The sequence below is a fragment of the Rhinopithecus bieti genome, unplaced genomic scaffold, assembly GCF_001698545.2.
Source record: "Rhinopithecus bieti isolate Rb0 unplaced genomic scaffold, ASM169854v2 scaffold_1063, whole genome shotgun sequence".
Taxonomy (NCBI): domain Eukaryota; kingdom Metazoa; phylum Chordata; class Mammalia; order Primates; family Cercopithecidae; genus Rhinopithecus; species Rhinopithecus bieti.
The window spans coordinates 445,581-466,853 of record NW_016803245.1 but is presented as its reverse complement, the minus strand read 5'-3'; the positions used below and the strand labels follow the sequence as shown (position 1 = coordinate 466,853).

The following is a 21,273-nucleotide window of genomic DNA, read 5'->3' as shown; positions in this document are numbered from 1 at the left end:
CTCTTTTCATTTCTCTGAATCTTTCCCTAGCAATGATTATTTCTAATTTTTTCCCCTATCTCTGATCTTCGCTTTTTTTCTCTATCCTCCCAAGGAGGAACTTTGTTCAGAAAAGACAAAGATCAGATAGAAACTGGTACTGACCCTCAAAAGAAGACACTAACATTGGTTATTTCTCCAAATAAATAATATCTAATCATTTTCATCGCTTCCACTATTAAATTTAAAATTAAAGGACATTTTGTTGCAACATTGTTGATTTATCTCATGCCTCCCTTCACCTCACATTTACTATAATAATAAAGTGTTATTATTGTACTTTTATGGGAACAAATAAAATGCTATTAATTTAGAATTGAAATTGAAATTGAAATAATAATACAGCTGTTTTCCTGATGTATGTTCCTTGCAAAGGACTTAACATTTTTCGGCATTCACTATTTGTAAATCAAAATGACATGCTTTTTCCAGCATCTGAATCATTCCAGAGTGGAGCTGGAAAATGCTTTCCTGTTTTTCTCCCGATTCAAAGAAAATAGGGAACTCTGGAGTGAATAGTAGCATTTTCTTAAGCCCTCGCTATTTTAGGTATTTTACTTCAATTTCTGACCTGTCAAACTTTTCTTACTCTACTTTATGAATGAATTTTATGTTTTCCCTGTTTTTCTATTATTTTGAAGCTACTTATTTCCTGTTTGAGACTTTTAAGAGTTAAAAATGCATATTTCTAACTTTTGAAACTTAAAGGTAGACTTGCAATATCAAAATTAAGCCCCTGTCCAATGTCTCTGAAGGCAATAGAGAAATAATACACCCATTGAAAGCTTAACACTGGGCCATCAGCTTTATGGGATGGGCCAATGCACTTATTAGGCATCATTTATTTAGAAATATTTTAAAGAAAGTACAAAATGGAAAATTTTATGATTGAAACTGTTCATGGGTTTAAAGGTGAAGATTCAAAGCCTGTCTTTTTTTCCTAATTAAAATTTGTAGGTAGAAAAAGAATTTGCTCTTTCTAAAAACCAGGTAGCAAGAGTCAGTTTAAAGAAATGATTTTTATTCTGCCTAATCTGTGAAACTATTTGCCTCATAGATTATAATTTCTTGGGCCGACATATACTTCTCAGAAATCTGACTCTCTGATCTTGTTATTTAACTTTTGCAGTGGAAACTAAGTTTTAAAATATAAAAGAACAAAACTTTTTTTTAACCTAACATAATACAATAATAGGCTTAATGTTTGAGAAGTCATAAACTACTAGATTTCACTTGCCAGCTTTTGCATCGTCCCTATCTAGAACTGTAGAAATTATCTAATGGTTGAAGGTTCCTGAGGATGTCAGTGGTAAATGGAGACATTCCCCTTTTCAGCTGAGGGCTGGAGAAAATAGTTTTCTGTAATTTTCCCAAAAGCAATTATCTGGAGAATTTCAGTCTGAGAGACTAGAAGCTGCTGTTCTTGGTAACAACCTTCTTTCTGCTGCCAGTGAAGATTCGTTCTTTGCCTTGATCTTCTTGACCTTGCCTCTGATCTTGACAGTGCCTGTCCATCAAGCCCTTTATTCAGTCAGCCAGATAGACTTTAAAAATCCCTCTAGCTACCCTGAGTTTGACCCCATCCCATCATGTCCCATACTCTCCCAGTTATTATTTTTCCTTTTAGGTTCTCTTTTTTACATACAGACATACCTTCAACCTAAAAGTTCAGTGATTCGTCTTCTCTCCAGGGAAGTCTATGATCTAGTACAAGTTTGCTGCTTACCTCTGCTTTTTTCCCTCCATCTTTTCCCTTAGCTTTTGACATGAGGGTGTGGAAGTGGTTTTGCCTGTGTACCATCCTTTCCTTTTCTCCCACTGTGGACTTTTATCACTTGCCTTTTGGTCATACATGATTTTCTCTTTCTATCTTTCCTTCCTTTAACTATAGTATATCCCCACTACACCTGTTTACTAGAAGGAGGTGACCCCCTTCAAACACCCTCGTGCTCCTTTTCCTGTTTGTGCTTTATCTCTCATTTTACTTTAAGCTGATAACTACGTTTTGAGTTTTCTTTTTCCTTAGCTCCCGTGAGACGTGTTGACTTGGGCCACTTATTGTCACCTGCCATTCAGCTCAGCACCTTCTTGCCTTCCTTTGCTCTGCTTGTATTTTACTTACACACATATGCTATATCAAGGATTTAACTTATTTTAATTCTAAAACAACTTCCTTAACACTCAATACTAGAAAACCTTTTCAATATACACACCAACTAATTAATAACTTTACTTCCCCTCTGTTTTGTTCTTGAATTCCATATTTATCACAAATGTGTCTCCTTTTTCTACAATTATTTTCATACTAACTAGCTTTATTTCATGCCTCAAAGTAAGTATTTTCCTTTGCCGGGCGCGGTGGCTCACGCCTGTAATCCCAGCACTTTGGGAGGCCGAGACAGGCGGATCCCGAGGTCAGGAAATCGAGACCATCCTGGCTAACATGGTGAAACCCCGTCTCTACTAAAAATACAAAAAAATTAGCTGGGTGTGGTGGCGGGCGCCTGTAGTCCCAGCTACTAGGGAGGCTGAGGCAGGAGAATGGCATAAACCCAGGAGGCAGAGCTTGCAGTGAGCCGAGATCGCACCACTGCACTCCAGCCTGGGGGACAGAGCCAAGACCCTCTGTCTCAAAAAAAAAAAAAAAAAAAAGCATTTTCCACATTGTTTGACTCATTTCCTCTATCATTGCTATTCAATTTCTTCTTCTTTGCGCTGCTCATTAAAATTTCTCTACGTTTTTGCTAAATTGTAATAAATAATTATTTAATTAAAGAATTTTAATAAATAATGCTTAAAATCAGAATAAATTGTCATTGACCTGACCTTCAATATACTTTTGATTAACCCAAACTAAAGTCAAAGAAAACAAAGATAAATTGTATATTTTGAGTTACCTAAAAACTGAAAGATTTTTATGATAAGCAAGTGGATTTTCTATTTTGTTTGCATTTTTGATTCTTCATTTTTATTTTATCTGGATATATTGTGTTTCCTCCTTGTTTATAGCTATTTCTTGGGATTTTATAATAGGCCAACATAAGAATCATTTGGTTCTCTTTGCTTGACATATAGTATTTAAAAAATTCTTACTTTAATTTTATTAAAATAGTTGAGATTTACTTGTAATGGCATTGCCTTAATTATTGTTTATTTTAGTTTTACACAGGACTCAGTTATAGGTTATTGGGAGTTATATGACTAAGCAACGATTGCTTTTCATTCTAAAATGACATAATTTCATGATACGTGGTTGATGTATTAAAATGTCATACCTGTTTGTTCAGAAGGCAAATGGATTTTATTGTTAAGCCAAAGTAATTCAATCATATTTAATGACAATTTGGGAAATGTTTTCTGTTTTATAATGATTGCCAAGATAAGAGTAGTAAAATAGGAAGAGCTCTAATTAAGCAGATTTTAGATTTGCGCAAACCTTCCATTCGTTAATTTTCTTTTATAATGGTAGCAAAGCCTCTTAAAATTTTCCAGATATAAAGTAGGGTTAATCTTTTCAAGAATCACTGAACTAAACGTTTCTGCAAAGTCTCTTTCACTTTAGAAACCACCAGGAATTATGGAAATACAGGAGTTAAAATTAGTCATTTATGATTTAGATATATATTCAACATTGTATCCATTACAGTTTTTTAAAATTCCTTTGTGACTACTTTTTTATGTGTGCTTTTTTTTCTTGAATGTATTCAAATTATTTTAGGACAACTTAGGGACTTTTTGGCTAGTTATATATAATAATTACCTGAGTATACTTTAATCTTTCCATAAATAAAGAAATAAAAATGAAAATAGCCTTTTATCATCTTTTCCCTGCATATAGAGTAGAAGTTATATTACTGTGTGAAGTTAGCACATCATATACTTAATATATTCTGGAACCAATAGTACTTGGAAATTTTCATATTCTCCCACTTATTGTTTGTATGTGTAATTACATTTCATGTTATTTGTGTATTTGCATTCACCTTGTGTTTTTGGTGCTTGCAAAATGTTTATTCCATTTTCCAGATTATTCCTCTCACCATTCTATTTATGAATGACGAAGAAACACATAAGTATTGACTTCAGCCAAACCTAAGCACCAGAACAGAGGGACTCTGCTGCCCTGGGATATTGCATAATTAGGATGATCATTCCTATTGTCTTGAAATGGTGCATAGATATTCCCTCATAGCAGCTTTTTCCCAAGTCTGAGGATTTTCTAGCTCTTTTGTTTTGAATAAACTGGTGAAACAGTGCAGGGTGTATTTGGCTCCCAGGGACTGAAACTTGAATCCAAATTCTACAATCCTAGTAACTGGAAAACTTGTTTTTAAGAAAGCCAGCAAGTTAGACATCTAGGTGTTTCTTTCCCATTTTAGATGGAGATGTAACAGTTAACTTTGAAAATTCAAACGGGCACATGATACCCATCGGAGAGGAATCTACCCGAGAGGAAAATGTAGTAAAGTCTGAAGAAGGTAATGGCTCTGTTTCTGAAAAAACACCACCTCTGGAGGAAAAGGCAGAAGATAAGAAAGGTAAAATGAAGAGAAACCCATATTATTTACTTTAGTATAGCTCAATGTCTAGAACCAGCACTTAGGCTCCAACTAGTGACTCTAAAACCAGCAGTCTGAAGAGGAGAGGTTTACAAACGGAAAAAAGAAAGAAATGATAACTAGTAAAGTGAAATTGGATGATTTTCTCAGGTAGATACATCCATTTTATAAGCACAGTATTTGATTGTCTTAATTATTAATAAATGTTAATTAAAAGTAATAATCAGAAGGGGTGGCCTCTTTAATCATTAAAGATGTCTGGGAAGATTATCCTTTCTTAGGAGCTTTGTCTCAGGATCATAATGAAAGTGAGAAATCTGAGCATCTTTCTCTGCTAGTTACAACTGGCCCCATGAGCAGTTCAGCATGGAGGAATATCAAAACCCACATGGCTTGTTCAGCCCAGCACTGTCTTCAGCAGTGGGAACTCTGCTGGTGGCATCCACATGTCCAGTATCGTAGGTTCCAGATGTTTCTGAGAGAGACCCAGGAATAGCTCCCAGAGATGCGATGGACTGTGGTTGCTCTGCTGCCTGATTCCCACAGCCTCTGTGCAATTGGAAACTTCAAAATGTGCCAGAGGCAATTATGCTATTCCCAGAAGACTTTTTTAGAGACCTTGGTTCCTAGAGTGAATATACCACAGTACATTGAGATACCTGCAAAATAGATATCTATCAGGGACTCCCAGAACATTCACAAATTCCTAGTTATGGATTGATGACATCTTGATACCACTGCTCTGATGATACCACTGCGTAGGAACCTCCAAACATGAAAAGAAACTTCTATAAGGAGACGTTTTGGGGGGAGATTCTAGATGCCTCCATGCAGCATAGAAAGGAATCTTTAGGAAATATACTATTTCCTGTTTTATAATGTCTGTCTCTAAGTTGAATGGTAAAATTTTGTCAAACCTAGTACGTGTTCTGTGGGCATTTTGAACTCTTAGGAACTGATGAAAGTGAATTCTCTTCCTCTGTTCTTGACCCAGTTCCTTGAGAGAGAAAGGGAAAAAAGAGTATTTGATGGCCCTATTAAACACACCTTGTAACTTAAAATCATCTTCTTTGGAAGTTCATAGCCATTCGTTATTTGCATATATATTAGCCTTTAAAAGTTTTAGAAGCCTGTGTAAATAATCTGTTGGAAATGTATTATTTTGCTTTATTTCAAGGACTTTATCTTGCCTTGTTCCATTGACGGACTCTGGTTAAGCTTATGTACACAAATTATGAAATTAACTAATACTTTCAATGATAATATTTCTGGAACATAAAAAGAAAGTAGACTTAAATAAATTTTAGTGGGATTCAGCTGAAAGTATTAACGCAAGTAGTGATGTTTTTTGTTTAAGTCTTTCTGTCCTGTCTCGCCAGACTGTTGAATTTCAAATCCATCTGTGGTTTGTCCCTGGCAGCCTTCTCACATCCCAGAATCGCATCCTGTATTACGTAACAGTGCCATCTCTGGTGCCTGGTCCGTGCAGGGTATTCGTCACCGGACTGGCCAGACATCAAAGGAAGTGTTTCCCTTATCAACATAATAAAAAGTTCCTGACAGTTTTATATGAATTAACCAACAGACCTTGATGTTCTTGAAAGAAGATAGCAGATCTATGGGTCCATGAATAGTTGAGAGATGTTTTTCTTTACTTAGACTTAGTACATTCAATTCTTCCTTGTCTGATAAGGTCCAAGAGAGCCTCTTGCTTGGCTAATAGTACATGAGGAAGGAGCTGGGAGTGCTGGATGCTGAGATACCACTAATGAGGCAGTGCGGCTCTCTCCTGTGTGGAAAGAGAACACACCAGAGCCACAGGAGAAGCACTAGGTATAGAAGCCACTTCCTGAGACTGAAAAGAATGTCACGCATAACTAATATTACAGTGTATTATGTTAATTAGAAAATGCCTTATGACAAAAGTAACAATTTATTTCTCTAGAAAAACACATTTTTAATTCTGAAGACCAACTCAAGCTTCACTTTTGCCTCTGCTCCTCTTCTGGTCTCACTGCTTCTGTGAGCTCACTACCATGCAAATCCCACTATCCCATGATCTTAATTCACCTTTTATTTTGGAATACAATGCTCCCTTTCCTCCTGCATGAAGCCAACTTATTCAAGAGCATTCTGTCATCTATTTGCTTATATTTGCCAAACCATATCATCTGCCTGTAGAGCCCTAGATGTGTATTATATCTCTTCATAAGACAGTATCTCAATACTTTAATATTTGAAACATCACCATCAAAGAAAGCAAAACAAATGGCACATGGTGTCCTTCACACTGGCTCTGAGAGTAGATTCCACCCAGGCCCTCTGGGCGATTCTGGGGCTCCTGAAGGCACCTGATTCTGTAGTTGGTACGGTGGTCTTGGGCCTCCTCTGCCTAATACTAGATAGAGACTTCTTCCTTACGGTCTTTGGGGCTCTTGGTCTCCCATTATTCTTTCTCAGTAAGTACTTTTATATATATATATGAGAGCAGAAAAACTGACTTGATCCCTGTTAAACAAAGCTTGGTATTAAATATAAGAAATCTTATGGCTCACGCCTGTAATCCCAGCACTTTGGGAGGCCAAGGCAGGAAGATCACCTGAGGTCAGGTGTTCAATACCAGCCTGGCCAACATGGCGAAGCCCTATCCGTACTAAAAATACAAAAATAGCTGGGCGTGGTGGTGAGCACCTGTAATCCCAGCTACTGGGAAGCTGAGGCAGAGAGAATTGCTTGAACCCAGGAGGCAGAGGTTGCAGTGAGCTGAGGTCAGGCACTATTGCCCTCCAGCCTGGGTGACAGCCAGTCTCAAGAAAAGAAAATAATAATAATCTTAAAAGAATTCTTATAAAATCTTATAAGACTCTCACAAGAAATCTTGCTTGACATTATTTTTATTAAGCTATTATAAAAAAATCTTCAATGAAATAACAAGTGGTGGACACTTACTTGTTCCACAAATAGTGAAGGTCTACCATGGGTGAGACTCTACTAGGGGCCAGGAAGAGTGGTGAATGAAAAATGGCCTTTGCCCTAAGAGTGTGACCTGTGAGGAGACCAGAATGCAAACAGGCAATTGCAATGCAAGATGCGAAGTACCATAGAAGGCCTGAGCACAACAACCCAAGGGAGCTCACAGCAAGGACCAACATTGGTTCTGGGAGGAAGATATTTACAAACTAAGACATGAAGGAAACAGGAAGGAGGTAGTCAAATGAAGCAGAGGAATTGGGTCAGAACTGCATTCTAGGCAGGGTGAAGACCACATGCAGCCCCAGGCTTGTTCTGAATATCCTTGAGCACCTTCCAGTGTGCGAAGAAGCCAAGCCTGAAAGTATGGGAAACAGCTTGTTTTCCAGACCTCATTGCTGGGAAGCCTAGCGTCCTTATCAAGCCAGAATGACTAGGCAGGCCTTTCTTAACCTTCTCTTGAAATGATAATATTCCTATACGCCATCAGTTTATATCAGGTCTTCAGATCACATGGTAAGTGTAAAATATACAACTTGACTTAATTCATTACCTCCCAGCTGCAACTAAAGGATCTGTTTTCTACTGAGGTGTGTGTCAATAACTATTAGACGGTCAGTCCCATTCGTTGAATAGACATAGTGTGTACAGCATTGTGTTCGATGGAATTTTAAATTTCAGACAGAAGTTTATAATTCAGTCAAAAAATTATGCCATTTGCATGCTTATATGTCCCTGCGTGTGCGTGCATGTACACATGTGCATGTGCACACGCACATGCACGCACATAACTTAAGAATTACCAGAATGACAAATGTTCACATATAGTTGGTAGAGTTCAAAGAGTCAAGAGGAGGTGACTGCATTCTCTAAGGAGCCAGGAGAAAGTCTGTTTGCAGTGTGTTCATTTTCTCCCTAGTAGGTCTTATCATTGCCAACCAGTCTGGTGAACTATCTCCTCCTTCCCAAACCCAGAAGCTGGATTCTTTCCTGTATACCTTTAGAATTTTAAGCCTTAGACAGAAAGGAAAAATACCCCTCAGTGACATGCTATGAAGGGATAGGATAAAACATGCATGGATTTTGTGGTATATAAGAGAATTAAGGTGCCATGTGTTACAGATCAGTTTGACTTTCACTATGGATGATACTATTGGGCTTAGTCTCCATACTATGTATTATGCTGGGGACTAAAGTTACAAAGATGTATTTAAAGAATGTATTTAAAGAATGGACTTCAGCCATATGTCAGAAGACTGGCAAGTTAATGTATATTTATATATTTTAAGTCAAAATTAAATGTTTTAGGTGTGTATCAACTTGTATCATTCTCAAACCTAACTGACTTTTGTGATTTATACTTGCCTGGTTAAGACCAGCTGAGTTAAGAGGGCCATTACTATTAATATACATGATACTCAGCTTAGTTGAGGAGACAAGATGTATAAACAGAAAAGCAAAAATACAAAATAGCTTCTGATAAATGTTGAGTAAGTGGTTCACACAATAAGCCCAAGTAAGTTCAGAGGCAGAAGAAGCCAACTTGGGCCACACTGACAGGAGAGGATTTTGTGGCTGAAGCAGCATCAAAGGTGAACTTTAAAAGTAAAGCTTTATTGATTACCTATTGTAACTGAAGTCATCATATGCAATTATATATGTGGATTGATGGGGAATGTGGTTAAACAAAGAGAATTCCATACTTCACACTCATTAGGATAAGGAACAAAATAATAGAAATAATAATAAAATGCAATATATTCCAATATTAAAACTCTTTCTTGATTATTCAATTATGGGAGAACAGACTTGGTTAAGGCTTGTTCTTGTCTTTGCATGGTTTAATGTTTTTTATCGTGCCCCATTTTTAAAGAAATGCTGCTTAGCTCTTTGGACCAGAATGGTATTTTAGTTTAATTCTCATCAACCACTATTAGAACGAATACAGATGTGAATATATGAATGAACCTTCAGCATCTCCACGAGAAACTAATACTCTTTCTCCTCCAGTTACACAAAACCTTGTGAGAAGCTGCTGTTCTTAGGGATGAGTTTTGGATGAATTTTAGCCTTTGTCTTTCAAAAATAATTATTTGGTTTACATTAAAAAACAGACCTAAGTATTTCTTCAGCACCATCTAGTTATACCTATAGTCGTGACAGCATTTGAAAAGGCCAGGCATGGTGGCTCATGCCTGTAATCCTGACACTTTGTGAGGCCAAGAGGGGCAAATCGCTTGAGCCCAGGAGTTCGAGACCAGCTTCGGCAACGTGGCAAAACCCCATCTCTACAGAAAGTTCAAAAATTAGCTGGGCGTGGTGGCAAACACCTGTGGTCTCAGCTACACAGGAGGCTGAGGTTGGATTATCACTTGAGCCCAGGAGATCAAGGCTACAGTGAGCCGTGATCATGCCACTGCACTCCAGCCTGGGTGACAGAGAGAGACCTTATCTCAAAAAAAAAAAAAAAAAAAAAAAATTCTTTTTGAGCTTTTCTTTCATACACACACACACACAAAAAAAAAGAAAAGAAAAGAAAAGAAAGGAAGGAAAGGGCAAAGGAAGTTATTGTAGAACAGGAAGCTGCCAATGTACTGGGAAAGCTTTAGAAAATTTTGCTAGTAGAAGATGATTCATTCCAAAGTGCATTGTTGCCTCATGTAAAAGACTCTCTAGAGTCTCTCTTAGCTTACAAAATAATTGAGTGTTGACCACAGCAAGACTGAACACAGATCCCTTTCAGATGGATCTGACTTGAGTTCTCGAGGGTAACCATGAGTCCAGCAGTTGCTGCAGCTGTCAGTCCTCACCCCACAGCAGTGACTGTAATGCGTTCATCTGCCACTCTCCAGCAACCTTCAACTTTCTCAAATCATTGTTTGTTCAATTTAAATGTAGCACTGCACGGCCACATCATCATCCAGCAACCCCAGATCCAAGGCTAGAACTGAGGCCCCTGACTTGCAAACATGTACACACATCCTCAACCTAATATCTTCAAAGTAGTTTGTACAACCTGATTTTATTAAAGGGTAATTCATGTACCCTGAGAACACTTCTCAGTTTGTCTTTCAGCCTTTGTTTTCACCCTAAACTGTACTCTGTCTGGTGCAGAACTCCATGCTGGTTCCCAAGTGCCAAGCAGCCACACTTTGTGTCACTATCATCACGTCTTGCTCCTCGTGTTTATACAGTGTGTGTCTGTATCAGTCTGCTTCTGTTCACTTTCTCATTTATAGAGAACACTGAAAACCACTCTGAAATACCGGCAGCTCCTGCTCTACCTCCTTCTGCTCCTCCTAAGCCTAGACCCAAACCTAAACCCAAAAAATCACCTGTGCCTCCGAAAGGGGCCACTGCTGGGGCCAGCCACAAAGGTGACGAAGTGCCTCCCATTAAAAAAAATACCAAGGCTCCTGGTAAGCAGGCCCCCGACCCTCCACCCAAGCCAACAAGCCGAAACACGACCCGAGAGGCTGGTGAGTATGCCCCTAGTGCCCTATGGGGTCACTTCTAGGGTGCTTGGCTCTGGGATGGGTCTAATTGTTTCTTCTAGGTGTGATGGGCTTTTGGTGTCTTAGGACATTACACCAGCAGATTCAGTTTTGACACAAAGAATGCCCGGGAGATTCCTTTGTTGCTCCCTACCAAAGGAAAGTCAACTCGTTGAATAGTTCACCTCATTAGTTTTTGAGTGAACATGCTGGTTTCATCTTGAATATCCACTATCAGCACCAGTTGAAGGATACTGGGAGTAGTATGCCTGATGAATGTCAGTGATCTGATATAACATTATTTAGACATTGACTGACCTTCTACCTGTATGAATTTATGGGTGGCTTTTTGGCTTGGATTTTCTTTCAAAATATCTTAGGTTTGCATATAAAAAAGTGACAGTTATAACTTTGATATATTTGCTGGATGTTAATGTGTTAAATCCTCAGCATCCATAGTCATCTCCCTTCTGATAAATGACAAAAGGTTCATGTCACTTGTTTCAGCTCCACTGCACCACTTTCTACTGCAGTGAAAACTATTTCAGTGGAATGGAAAGTTACACTCTCCATGTTCCACACCTCCCCTGTAGACTTGTGTGCTCTAAGGCAAAACATCCTGGTGTCATGTGGTTATAAGTTACTATTACACATCACCAGTGGATGTTTGAGTGACCTGCAATAACTTCATGCACTATGTATCCAGCTTTGCTTTACAATTAGATATGCTTAATGCAAAGTGGAAACTCCTATTTTTTTAGTGAAGAGGAATAAAGATGCCTACCATGTCATTTATCTTTTAAAAGAACATTAATCAGGCCAAGCCCAGTGGCTCACACCTGTAATCCCAGCACTTTGGGAGGCTGATGCGGGTCGATCACTTGAGGTCGGGAGTTTGAGACCAGCCTGGTCAACATGGTGAAACCCTGTCTCTGCTAAAAATACAAGAATTAGCTGGGCATGGTGGCGCACACCTCTAATCCCAGCTATTCAGGAGGCTGAGACAGGAAAATTGCTTGAACCCAGGAGACAGAAGTTGCAGTGAGCTGAGATTGCACCAGTGCACTCCAGCCTGGGTGACAGAACAAGACTCCATCTCAAAAAAAAAAATCTTATTTTCCTTAAAATCAACAGCAACTTTCTAGTAGTTGACTGTCAGGATTCGCCTTGGTGTTGATCTTTTTCTCCTCATGATGCATAACCTTAATGCTCAAATTCAGAGAGTGGTTTCGTTGACAGTATAACAGATCTCTGAATGCTAATAGACACCCCTCTCCCTGTGCTCCTCACGTCCCGCCTTTGACCTTTAGTGTCTGGGTCTCTTCTAATAAGCTCTAAACTGAAATGTCCCAGAATGATGTGCCAACAGTGCCCAGTGGCCATCTCCTCAGGGACCAGCTGTCCTCACCCATCAGTGTCCGTTTGCTGGGATCTGTGTGTGTTTTTCAGACTTCCTAGCAAACCCTAGGAGCATTGCTTAAAGTGAGGCAGGCACTGATCTTCTTCTTAAAGAACAGCCCCGAACAATCACTTTGTCATTGGGAATTAAGCTCCTGTCTTGCACTAACTTCTCCACTTTCCCATTCTCCACGTGGTAGTGGCCCACTCTGAACTCAGCTCGGACTCTCTTTACTTCCCTCAGAAGAAAGCCGATGATTAACACAAGGACAGGAGATAGCTTTCATAAATGATTCTGAGGTTTTTCCAGATATTTTGCTTGAAGATTTATTTAGGCACTCATGATGTTCCTAAGAGAATAACAGTCATTTTATTCATTGTGCTGTAAAAGGCCTGACTTTTCCAGAGGCTATCACAGAGAAACAGGGGTTGCATTAAAGTACATGAACAAGCCCATCATGTAAGGATCGTTTTATCAAATACTGATAATATCCCTTTATGATCCTACTGATACTCCATTTGTAACCATTTAGAACTTTCTGCATGGTAACTTTGTTTTATTTGAATAATATGGACCTTCTGGAAAAGTTTGTTTAAATGCTACTCTTGATGTTCAGTCCAGTGATGTAAGTTCTTAAAACAACCATAAGTTAAGATTCTTTCTCTATTACTAAGTTAGTATAGACCTGTAGCTGCCTAAATACTGGTTTTAGAACATCAACTTCTTTGCCAGAGATGTAGGGTTAAATCTCCTTGATTTTGGTTTTTCATTGTTACACATTATTAACAACAAAAGTACTTAACTGAGGAGAGGCGAGTTTTTTTTTTTCATCATGACCTTAATTCAAGGTAACTTAAGCAACATGTTTGATCTCAACAAAGACCTGTTATTTAAGAAGATTCTTTCAGAAAAACTATAATGTGGCTTGAATTTGCACTCTGGGCAGTGAAAAGAAAAAGTCTTTTTCCTCAAGCCAAACTAAAATCAACTTTTCTGTTAATGATGAAAGAATTTTCTTGGCCAGGCATTGTGCCTTACGCCTGTAATCCCAGCACTTTGGGAGGCCGAGGTGGGCGGATAACCTGAGGTCAGGAGTTTGAGACCAGCCTATACAACATGGTAAAACCCCATCTCTACTAAAAATACAAAAATTGCTCAGGCATGGTGGTGTGCACCTGTAATCCCAGCTATTTGGGAGGCTGAGGCAGGAGAATCACTTGAACCCAGGAGGCAGAGGTTGCAGTGAGCCGAGATTGCGCCACTACACTCCAGCCTGGGTGACAGAATGAGACTCTGTCTCAAAAAAAAAGAAAAAAAAAGAATTTTCTTTAACAAATTATTAGAATTGATACACGGAAAGGATTCTGTTTAACTTACCTAAGAAAATAATTGAACAAGGTTAGGCACCAAATCCTTAATGTCTTTGTTGTGAAAAGTAAATGTAGAATGGACTTAGATTGAGGGAATGTAGTTAATGAATTTGACTTCTAGGCTAGGGAAGGTTGTTTTCTATAAAGATGTATTAACAGGTCTAGATTTGGGGAAGAAGAATTCTAGTTATGCATGTCTTAAACAATAAAGACCCCCAAACCATAGGGATTCCTTTTAAGCCTGGAACCTGTCACTAAATGAGACTGGCTTCTTTAGTATCAGTCTAATCAGAATTAATGAAGTCTTACATCTCATTGTCTATTCTTTCATTTATTCTTCATCTCTTCACCCTCCCAATTGACTTCAATAAAGTCATAACCGGAGGTAAGTTATAATAACATCCGTATATAGTGTCGATTGGCTTCACAATGCTAACAAGATATTTTCTAATCATTCTATGAAAGATAGTTTAACCCTTTATGAAAAGAAGGAACATACAACATTATAACAGAAGAAGCCATTAGGATAAATTTATAGGTCATGAAAGAAAAGAGTATTCTCATAGGAGTTTATTTTATCATCATATATTTACTAAGATGACATAAAGAAAAGAGTAGTTAATCTTTTTGCTCTGAAACTGTTTTGATTGAGGGTGCCTTATCCAGAAGTAGGCAAATATACCATAGCGATCCTTCAATGAAGACCTTCTTGGAACTTAAGTGTTAAGGAAGATCACATTTGCGAGGATGGGGTCAGAAGACCTGAGAATGATATTCTTTCCCTTCACATTATTTAGGATCAGACATAGTGGCTCACGCCTGTAATTCTTTGGAGCCACCAAAGCCTCTCACTTTGGGAGGTCGAGATGGGTGGATCCCTTGAGCCCAGGAGTTCAAGACCAGCCTGGGCAACATGACAAAACCCTGTCTCAACAAAAATACATTAAAAATTAGCCAGATATGGTGGTACACACCTGTAGTCCCAGCTACTCAGGAGGCTGAGGCAGGAGGATCACTTGAGACCAGGAGGTAGAAGTTGCAGTGAGCCGATATTGCACCACTGAGCTCCAGCTTGGGCAACAGAACAAGACCTTGTCTCAAAAAAAAAAAAAAAAAAGAAGGAGCAACCCATGTAAACATATTTTGTAAAAAAGTTTTTTTAGAAGTAGAGGCCAGCAGGGTGAGCTTTCTTCTCTGGAGCTACTGAAGCAGCTGGTTTGGGTTTTACTCTTTTAGCAGTAAGATGAGTGATTTTGTTTTTGACCCAGAAAGGAGCTGGATATATACCCCAGTCTCTTCTGAATACAGGCCACCACTCTATTCCTAGAAAGACAGCATAGAACATGTATAATTTATAATGAGCCCAATTGTGTGCTACACCCAGCTAGCTGCTGATGTCTGTCCTCTACACACCATAACATTCCTTCTTGAGAGCATACTGGGCTTTTTTCAAGTGACCCATAGACAAGGAGCAGAGGATTCTTCATTTGGCTGGCTCAGCTAAAGACTAAAGGTGGGAGAACACAGAGGGCTCTCGTTCCTCCAAGTTTTGCTGTAAACATCACTTGCTTCTTGCTGGATTGGAGGAAGGGAGGTGCAGAAGACAAGACCATTATCATGATTAGCCTAATTTTTCTTAATCATTTATTCAACAAATTTTAATGGGAACATTTTAAATGGTGTTGACAGTTATACCTTGGTAACTTTATTTTTAAAAGCCTTGTATTCTTTGATTTTTTTTAATGCAAAGTCTCTCTATTGTAGCTGGCTCCTCTCATTTAAAAAAAACAACTGGCTCTAAAGCATCAACTTCGCCATCCACTTCATCCACCTCATCTCGTCCCAAAGCTTCAAAGGAGACAGTTGCTAGCAAAACAGGGACAGTGGGGACCACCAAGGGCAAGAAAAAAACTGGCAAGCAGCCAACGACTTCTCGTCTGTCCTCAGACACAACCACTTCTGGCATAGCCGACCTTAAAGGAGAGCCTTCAGAGACCAGAGTGGAGAGTCTCAAATTCGAACAGACTGTCCCTGGAGCTGAGGAGCAGAACACAGGCAAATCCAAGTCCGTGGTCCCTCCACCCCCTGTGGCTCCAGCACCTTCTCCTCCGGCCCCCACTCTCCCTCTTGAGGATCAATGCATTACTGCCTCTGACACTCCAGTTGTCCTGGTCAGCGTTGGAGCTGACCTGCCCGTCTCTGCCTTAGACCCAAGTCAGCTTCTTTGGGCTGAAGAGCCAACAAACAGAACCACTCTCTACTCAGGCACTGGCTTAAGTGTTAACAGAGAAAATGCAAAATGGTGAGTTGGGGAACAAACCCCCTATTTTATCTGAGAACTAAAGTTCACTAATATATTCTGTTGGAAATAAAGCAACCGGGTTTGCTTTCTTTTCTAATTTAATCTACTGAGTGTTAGGTGGGCATACATGTGATGCAGCCATTGCTTTGTCAGAACCCTGCCCTGAGAATGCATAGGGCTGCTGGAGAAAATTACATTGGTAGAGCTGAGATCAGTGTTTTCAAGTACAGTTAGAACCTGCTTCAGCACTGCTCAGTAGGCCACAGTTCCCTTCTCTTTCCTTTCAGTGCTTATTTTAAATCTTTACCACTTTACCAGTGTGCTCACCCACTCATGTCAGCAAGTTACTGAGCCTTCCCCTTCTCCAAGAACATAAAGAAGATCAGAATAGAACTCTCAAATGTGAACTCTTTTTTCCTCCAGCAGTAGAGTTGTCACCTTTCTTGTTCCTTTAAATTCCCACCCAGCTTAAATGTTATGTCTTCTGTGAAGCCATTCAATACTTCTACACAGAATTGGTTGTTGTGTCTACTATACTTAGACAACCTTGTGGGACAGAATTAGCCAACATGTCTTATATACCTCTGTGTGCCCAGCAACCAGACCAGAGTCTGATATGCCATAGGCATACAAAGGATGCTCATTGAATTGTTGAAAGAAAATAAAAAAGGGATTTAAGATCATTATAGATAAAGTCAGCCTACTTTGACATTGTGGAAGCAGCATTGAAGATAAGATGATCCTGTTGCTAGATTTTATGGAGTATAAGGGAAGATAAAAGATAGTGCCCAGGTAGTCTTCGTTTCATTTAAGAAGGTACCTGAAAAAAATGGGCCAAGGAACTCCATGTTACCTCGCCCTCATCCAGTTGGTGGGTTAATTGCTTTACCATCACCCAGTTGCCCAAACTGGAAACCTGGGGTTCATCCAAGGGTCCTCATTCTCTTTCGTTCTTTGCATTTCATCACTCACAAAATCCTACAAATATTCTACTTACAGGTAAATAAAGCATATTAGCCCTGTCACACAGGTATGAAGGGATGGATGGCTGTCAGTGTATAGTAGACGCAATGATAGATTCTGTCTAGCAATGGCTTAGAGCACTTGCATCCTGGCTTTTTGCTCCTGTGTCTAAGAACAAAACCTGTATTCATTCTTCAAATCATGTAAAAGGTTCTCTTTCAAAACAATCTGTCATGTTAGAGTTAAAAAAATTATTACATTAGTTAGGTTTGTTTTGATCAAGAGACTAAAATATCAACTTAAATTAATTGCTAATGATAACCTTTATTTATTGAATATTCGTTTAATGTCAGGAACTGAGCACTGTACATGTATTATCATTTTATTTATACAAGTCTTCTCAAAAGTATCCCTGTTTTATAGATAAGAAAACTGGCACTGAGAGAGCTAAAATAGTTTGCACCAGCCTGCCCAGTTGGTGGTGGTGAAGCCAGGAAGCATACCCAATTCCATGCTCTGAATGAATAGTTTCATGTTTTCCAAAGCAATGGCTTCTACTTCTACTGCCATTTCTGTTCTGTTAGTTTCTTTGGGTTTTTTTTTAAGTCACTTTGAGCACCAATATTTGAAGGACAGCCAAGAAAAAATAAATGTCAGATTACAAATTAATTTATTTTCTTTGTTTGACATTTTAATAAAAGATATGGGAAAACAGGATTTATTGAAATGAATGGTTATGGTGTCTTTCTTAGGACATTTTGTGCTGCTGTAATAGAGTACCTGTGACTGGGTAATTTACAATGATTAGAATATTGGCTCACAGTCCTAGGGGCTGGGAAGTCCAAGATCAAGGCAGCAGCATTTGGCAAGCATCTTCTTTCCATGTCATCACATGGTGGGAGGTGGAAGGACAGAGAGCACAACAGAGTGAACCTATCCCTGTGAGCCCTTTTTAAAATGGCATTAATCTATTCATGAGGGCAGAGCCTTCATGACTTAAACACCTCCCACTAGGCCCTACCTCTCAACACTTTCGCACTGAGGATGAAGTTTTTTCTTTTGCATTTTGTTTTGTTTTGTTTTGTTTTTGAGATGGAGTCTTGCTCTATCACCCAGGCTGGAGTACAGTGGCATGATCTCGGCTCACCTCAACCTCCGCCTCCCAGGTTCAAGCAATTCTCCTGCCTCAGCTTCCCCAGTAGCTGGGACTACGGGCACCTGCCATTACGCCCGGCTAATTTTTCTATTTTTAGTAGAGATGGGGTTTCACCATAGAGGCCAGGCTGGTCTCGAACTCCTGACCTTGTAATCTGCCTGCCTCAGCCTTCCAAAGTGCTGGGACTATACACACGAGCCACCGCACGCAGCTGGGATTAAATTTTAACCCATGAATTCTGAGGGACACATTCAAACCCTAGCAGCATTCATAATACTTCCAGCATATAGCAAATGTCTTCATTTAACTATACTGTGTATTTTCCAACATTGCAATCATTTCCAGCCATTAGAACTGAACATTCATTCTCACAGCATATATTATTTGATTGCCTTTTCTGTGCTGGGCAATGTACTAAGCACCAAGGATACAAAAGTGAGCAAGGCAATATAGTTGAGACTAGCTTTTACCAAAATATTGTCTGATGTGCGCAGGAAGTGTAATGTTTAAGGTAATATCTGAATTTCTGGAAACTAGATTGGGTATATGGGATTATTGTTCAATATACTAAAGAATAAGGTGCAACATGTAAAGTGCTTCCTGATATAGTCTTAAACACTTAGAGAGCTCACATCCAATGGTGGCCTGACTATCCTGTTCATTTCCACAAATATTTAAGGAGTACATTTTATTGTGCTAAGCACCACACAACATACTAGGGGCTTAATATCAGTCTTCATCTCAAGTATATGAAGAACTGTCAGACCAAAGAGGTACACATCTGCTCGTCTTTCCTACTGGGACTATAATCAGAGGGAGTTAGCTTAGGACATCATTAGCCATTGAGGCTACTTATAATAGATATTCCTGTCCATCAAGGTAGTTATAATGCTTTCCTAGAAGAGGCCATAGGGATTTTCTTCTCTGTATATTTTTCAAAATTTAAATTTCAGTTCATCCTACAGGGATGGTTTGTGTTTGCTCCTGAATTAATGAACCTGGAGTAAGTAGTCTCTCAAATTTCCTTCCAAATTCTTTCTGCCTTTTTCAAGTGGATATTTGGATTAGAATATCTGGCTCTTATTCACTTGCTTTACTTAGAACTTTCCCTCTGAGTTATGTTTAGTCAACTCATGTGTGAAAATCTTGTCATTTTATGAAGAGACTTCTGTTTGGAAGACAAATATCAAAACTTTCCAGAAGACAAGTGGCTATGTATAAAAATACTTACCTGTCTTCCCATCTGGCAGGGTAGTAATTATTTGGTAGGCTTCCATTCATGGGCAGCTTCATCAGTAATACATATGTGTGATACAATATAAGGTAAAAACTAATAAGACCATTTGGAGGCCATATCCAAAAGGTTACTTTGTGCAGTTCATTTCCACAAACATTTATAGAATGCACTATATTGTCCAGTGTGCCTAGGAACCAGAGGGGGAAAAATAAGGGGTAAGTCATGAGTTGATTAATACAAACTTGGAGTATATTTAACATCAGAAATAATTTATAACATAATATAACTCATTAAGTATAAAATATAATAGTATAATAAATATAAAATTTAATAGGTAGACCAAGAGTCTTCAGTCTGGATTCTAGACTAGACTTGCTATCTTGGCTAGGCAACTCACTCATGGCCTTCTTTGATTCCATGAACTGTAAGTTATCTGCCCTCCTTATACAATAGAATGCTTGTAAATTGTAGATGTATGCTGAACGCTTTGAAAACCATGAGGCATACAAATAGTAAGATTAGAATAATAATCAATATGATAATTAATTCGTGAACAATGACACCAACAAATAAAGGACTCATCTCTCAAATTTGTTCTGTTATTCAGAACATACTATTAATTGGCTTGTATTTTAAATGTGCTGTGATCACCCATAATGGCAGCCAATTCAAACAAGAATGGCTTCCCGTGGCAATCAACTAAAAACCCAGACTGTAGAAAATTCTCCCATAAAATAGATCTTCTCTTATTCAAGATGAGATTTCACACTGTGGAAAACAGTATGGTGGTTCCTCAAAAAATTAAACATAGAATTACCATGTGATCCAGCAATTCTACTTCCATGTATATAGCCAAAATAATTGAAAGCAGGCACTTGAATTTGTACACCAGTCCTCAAAGCAGTATTATTCACAATAGCCAAAAGGTGAAAACACACAAATGTCTATTGACTGATGAATGGATAAACAAAATGTGGTATATACGTAGAGTGGAATATCATTCGGCCTTGAAAAGGAAGCAAATTTTCACACATGCTACGATATGAATGAAGGAACCTTGAAGACATTATGCTAAGTGAAGTATGTTACATACGAAAGGACAAACATTGTATAATTGCTCTTAGAGAAGGTGCTTAGAATAGTCAAATTATAGAAACAAAAAGTAGAATGGTAGTTGCCAATGGCTGGGAGATAATGGTTATGGGGAGTTGTTTAATTGGTAGAGTTTGAATTTGGGAAGATGGAAAAGTTCTGAAGATGGCCAGTGGTCATGGTTACACAGTAACGTGAATGTGCCTAATGCCAGTGAACTGTACACTTAAAAATGGTTAAAATGGCAAATTTTATGTTATGTATATTTTACACAATAAAAATGCGATTTCCTATTTCCCTCTTTGAGAACAAGAATGTAATCTGTTGGGTTTTTCTGATAAGTGAGAAACAAAATTTTGACAGTGCTCACTCAGGTTTATAACTACAAAGTAAGGTTTTAAATACCTCATATTCTGATCAAGTTTATCTATGTTTATTAGTGGAAGAACTTTTTACCAGAAAGCAATTTGGGGAATCTTTGTGTCTTAAAATGACGATTACATTATTTTTGATATGATGTTTTATGTAAGTTACTATGTATTTTTTAGTCTAGTCTTTGAAAATTGGCCATCTTTGTACATTAATAGTAACTCTTTAAACTGTAGACTTTTACCAGGCTAAATAATAGAAAATTATTGCATCCTTGCATATCACCTTTTTTTCTTTCTTTTCTTTCTTTTTTTTTTTTTTTT

General features: G+C 38.5%; 1 protein-coding gene across 1 annotated transcript in view; it reads left to right on the top strand.

Annotated features, from left to right (window-relative positions):
- Positions 1-21,273, top strand: part of PHACTR2 (phosphatase and actin regulator 2) — a 64,357-nt gene that overhangs the window by 2,467 nt on the left and 40,617 nt on the right. The window contains exons 2-4 of the mRNA XM_017870772.1: positions 4,419-4,577; positions 10,808-11,047; positions 15,596-16,133. Coding sequence (XP_017726261.1) covers positions 4,460-4,577; positions 10,808-11,047; positions 15,596-16,133 — 896 coding nt within the window. The 5' untranslated portion in view covers positions 4,419-4,459. The remainder of the gene's footprint in view (positions 1-4,418; positions 4,578-10,807; positions 11,048-15,595; positions 16,134-21,273) is intronic.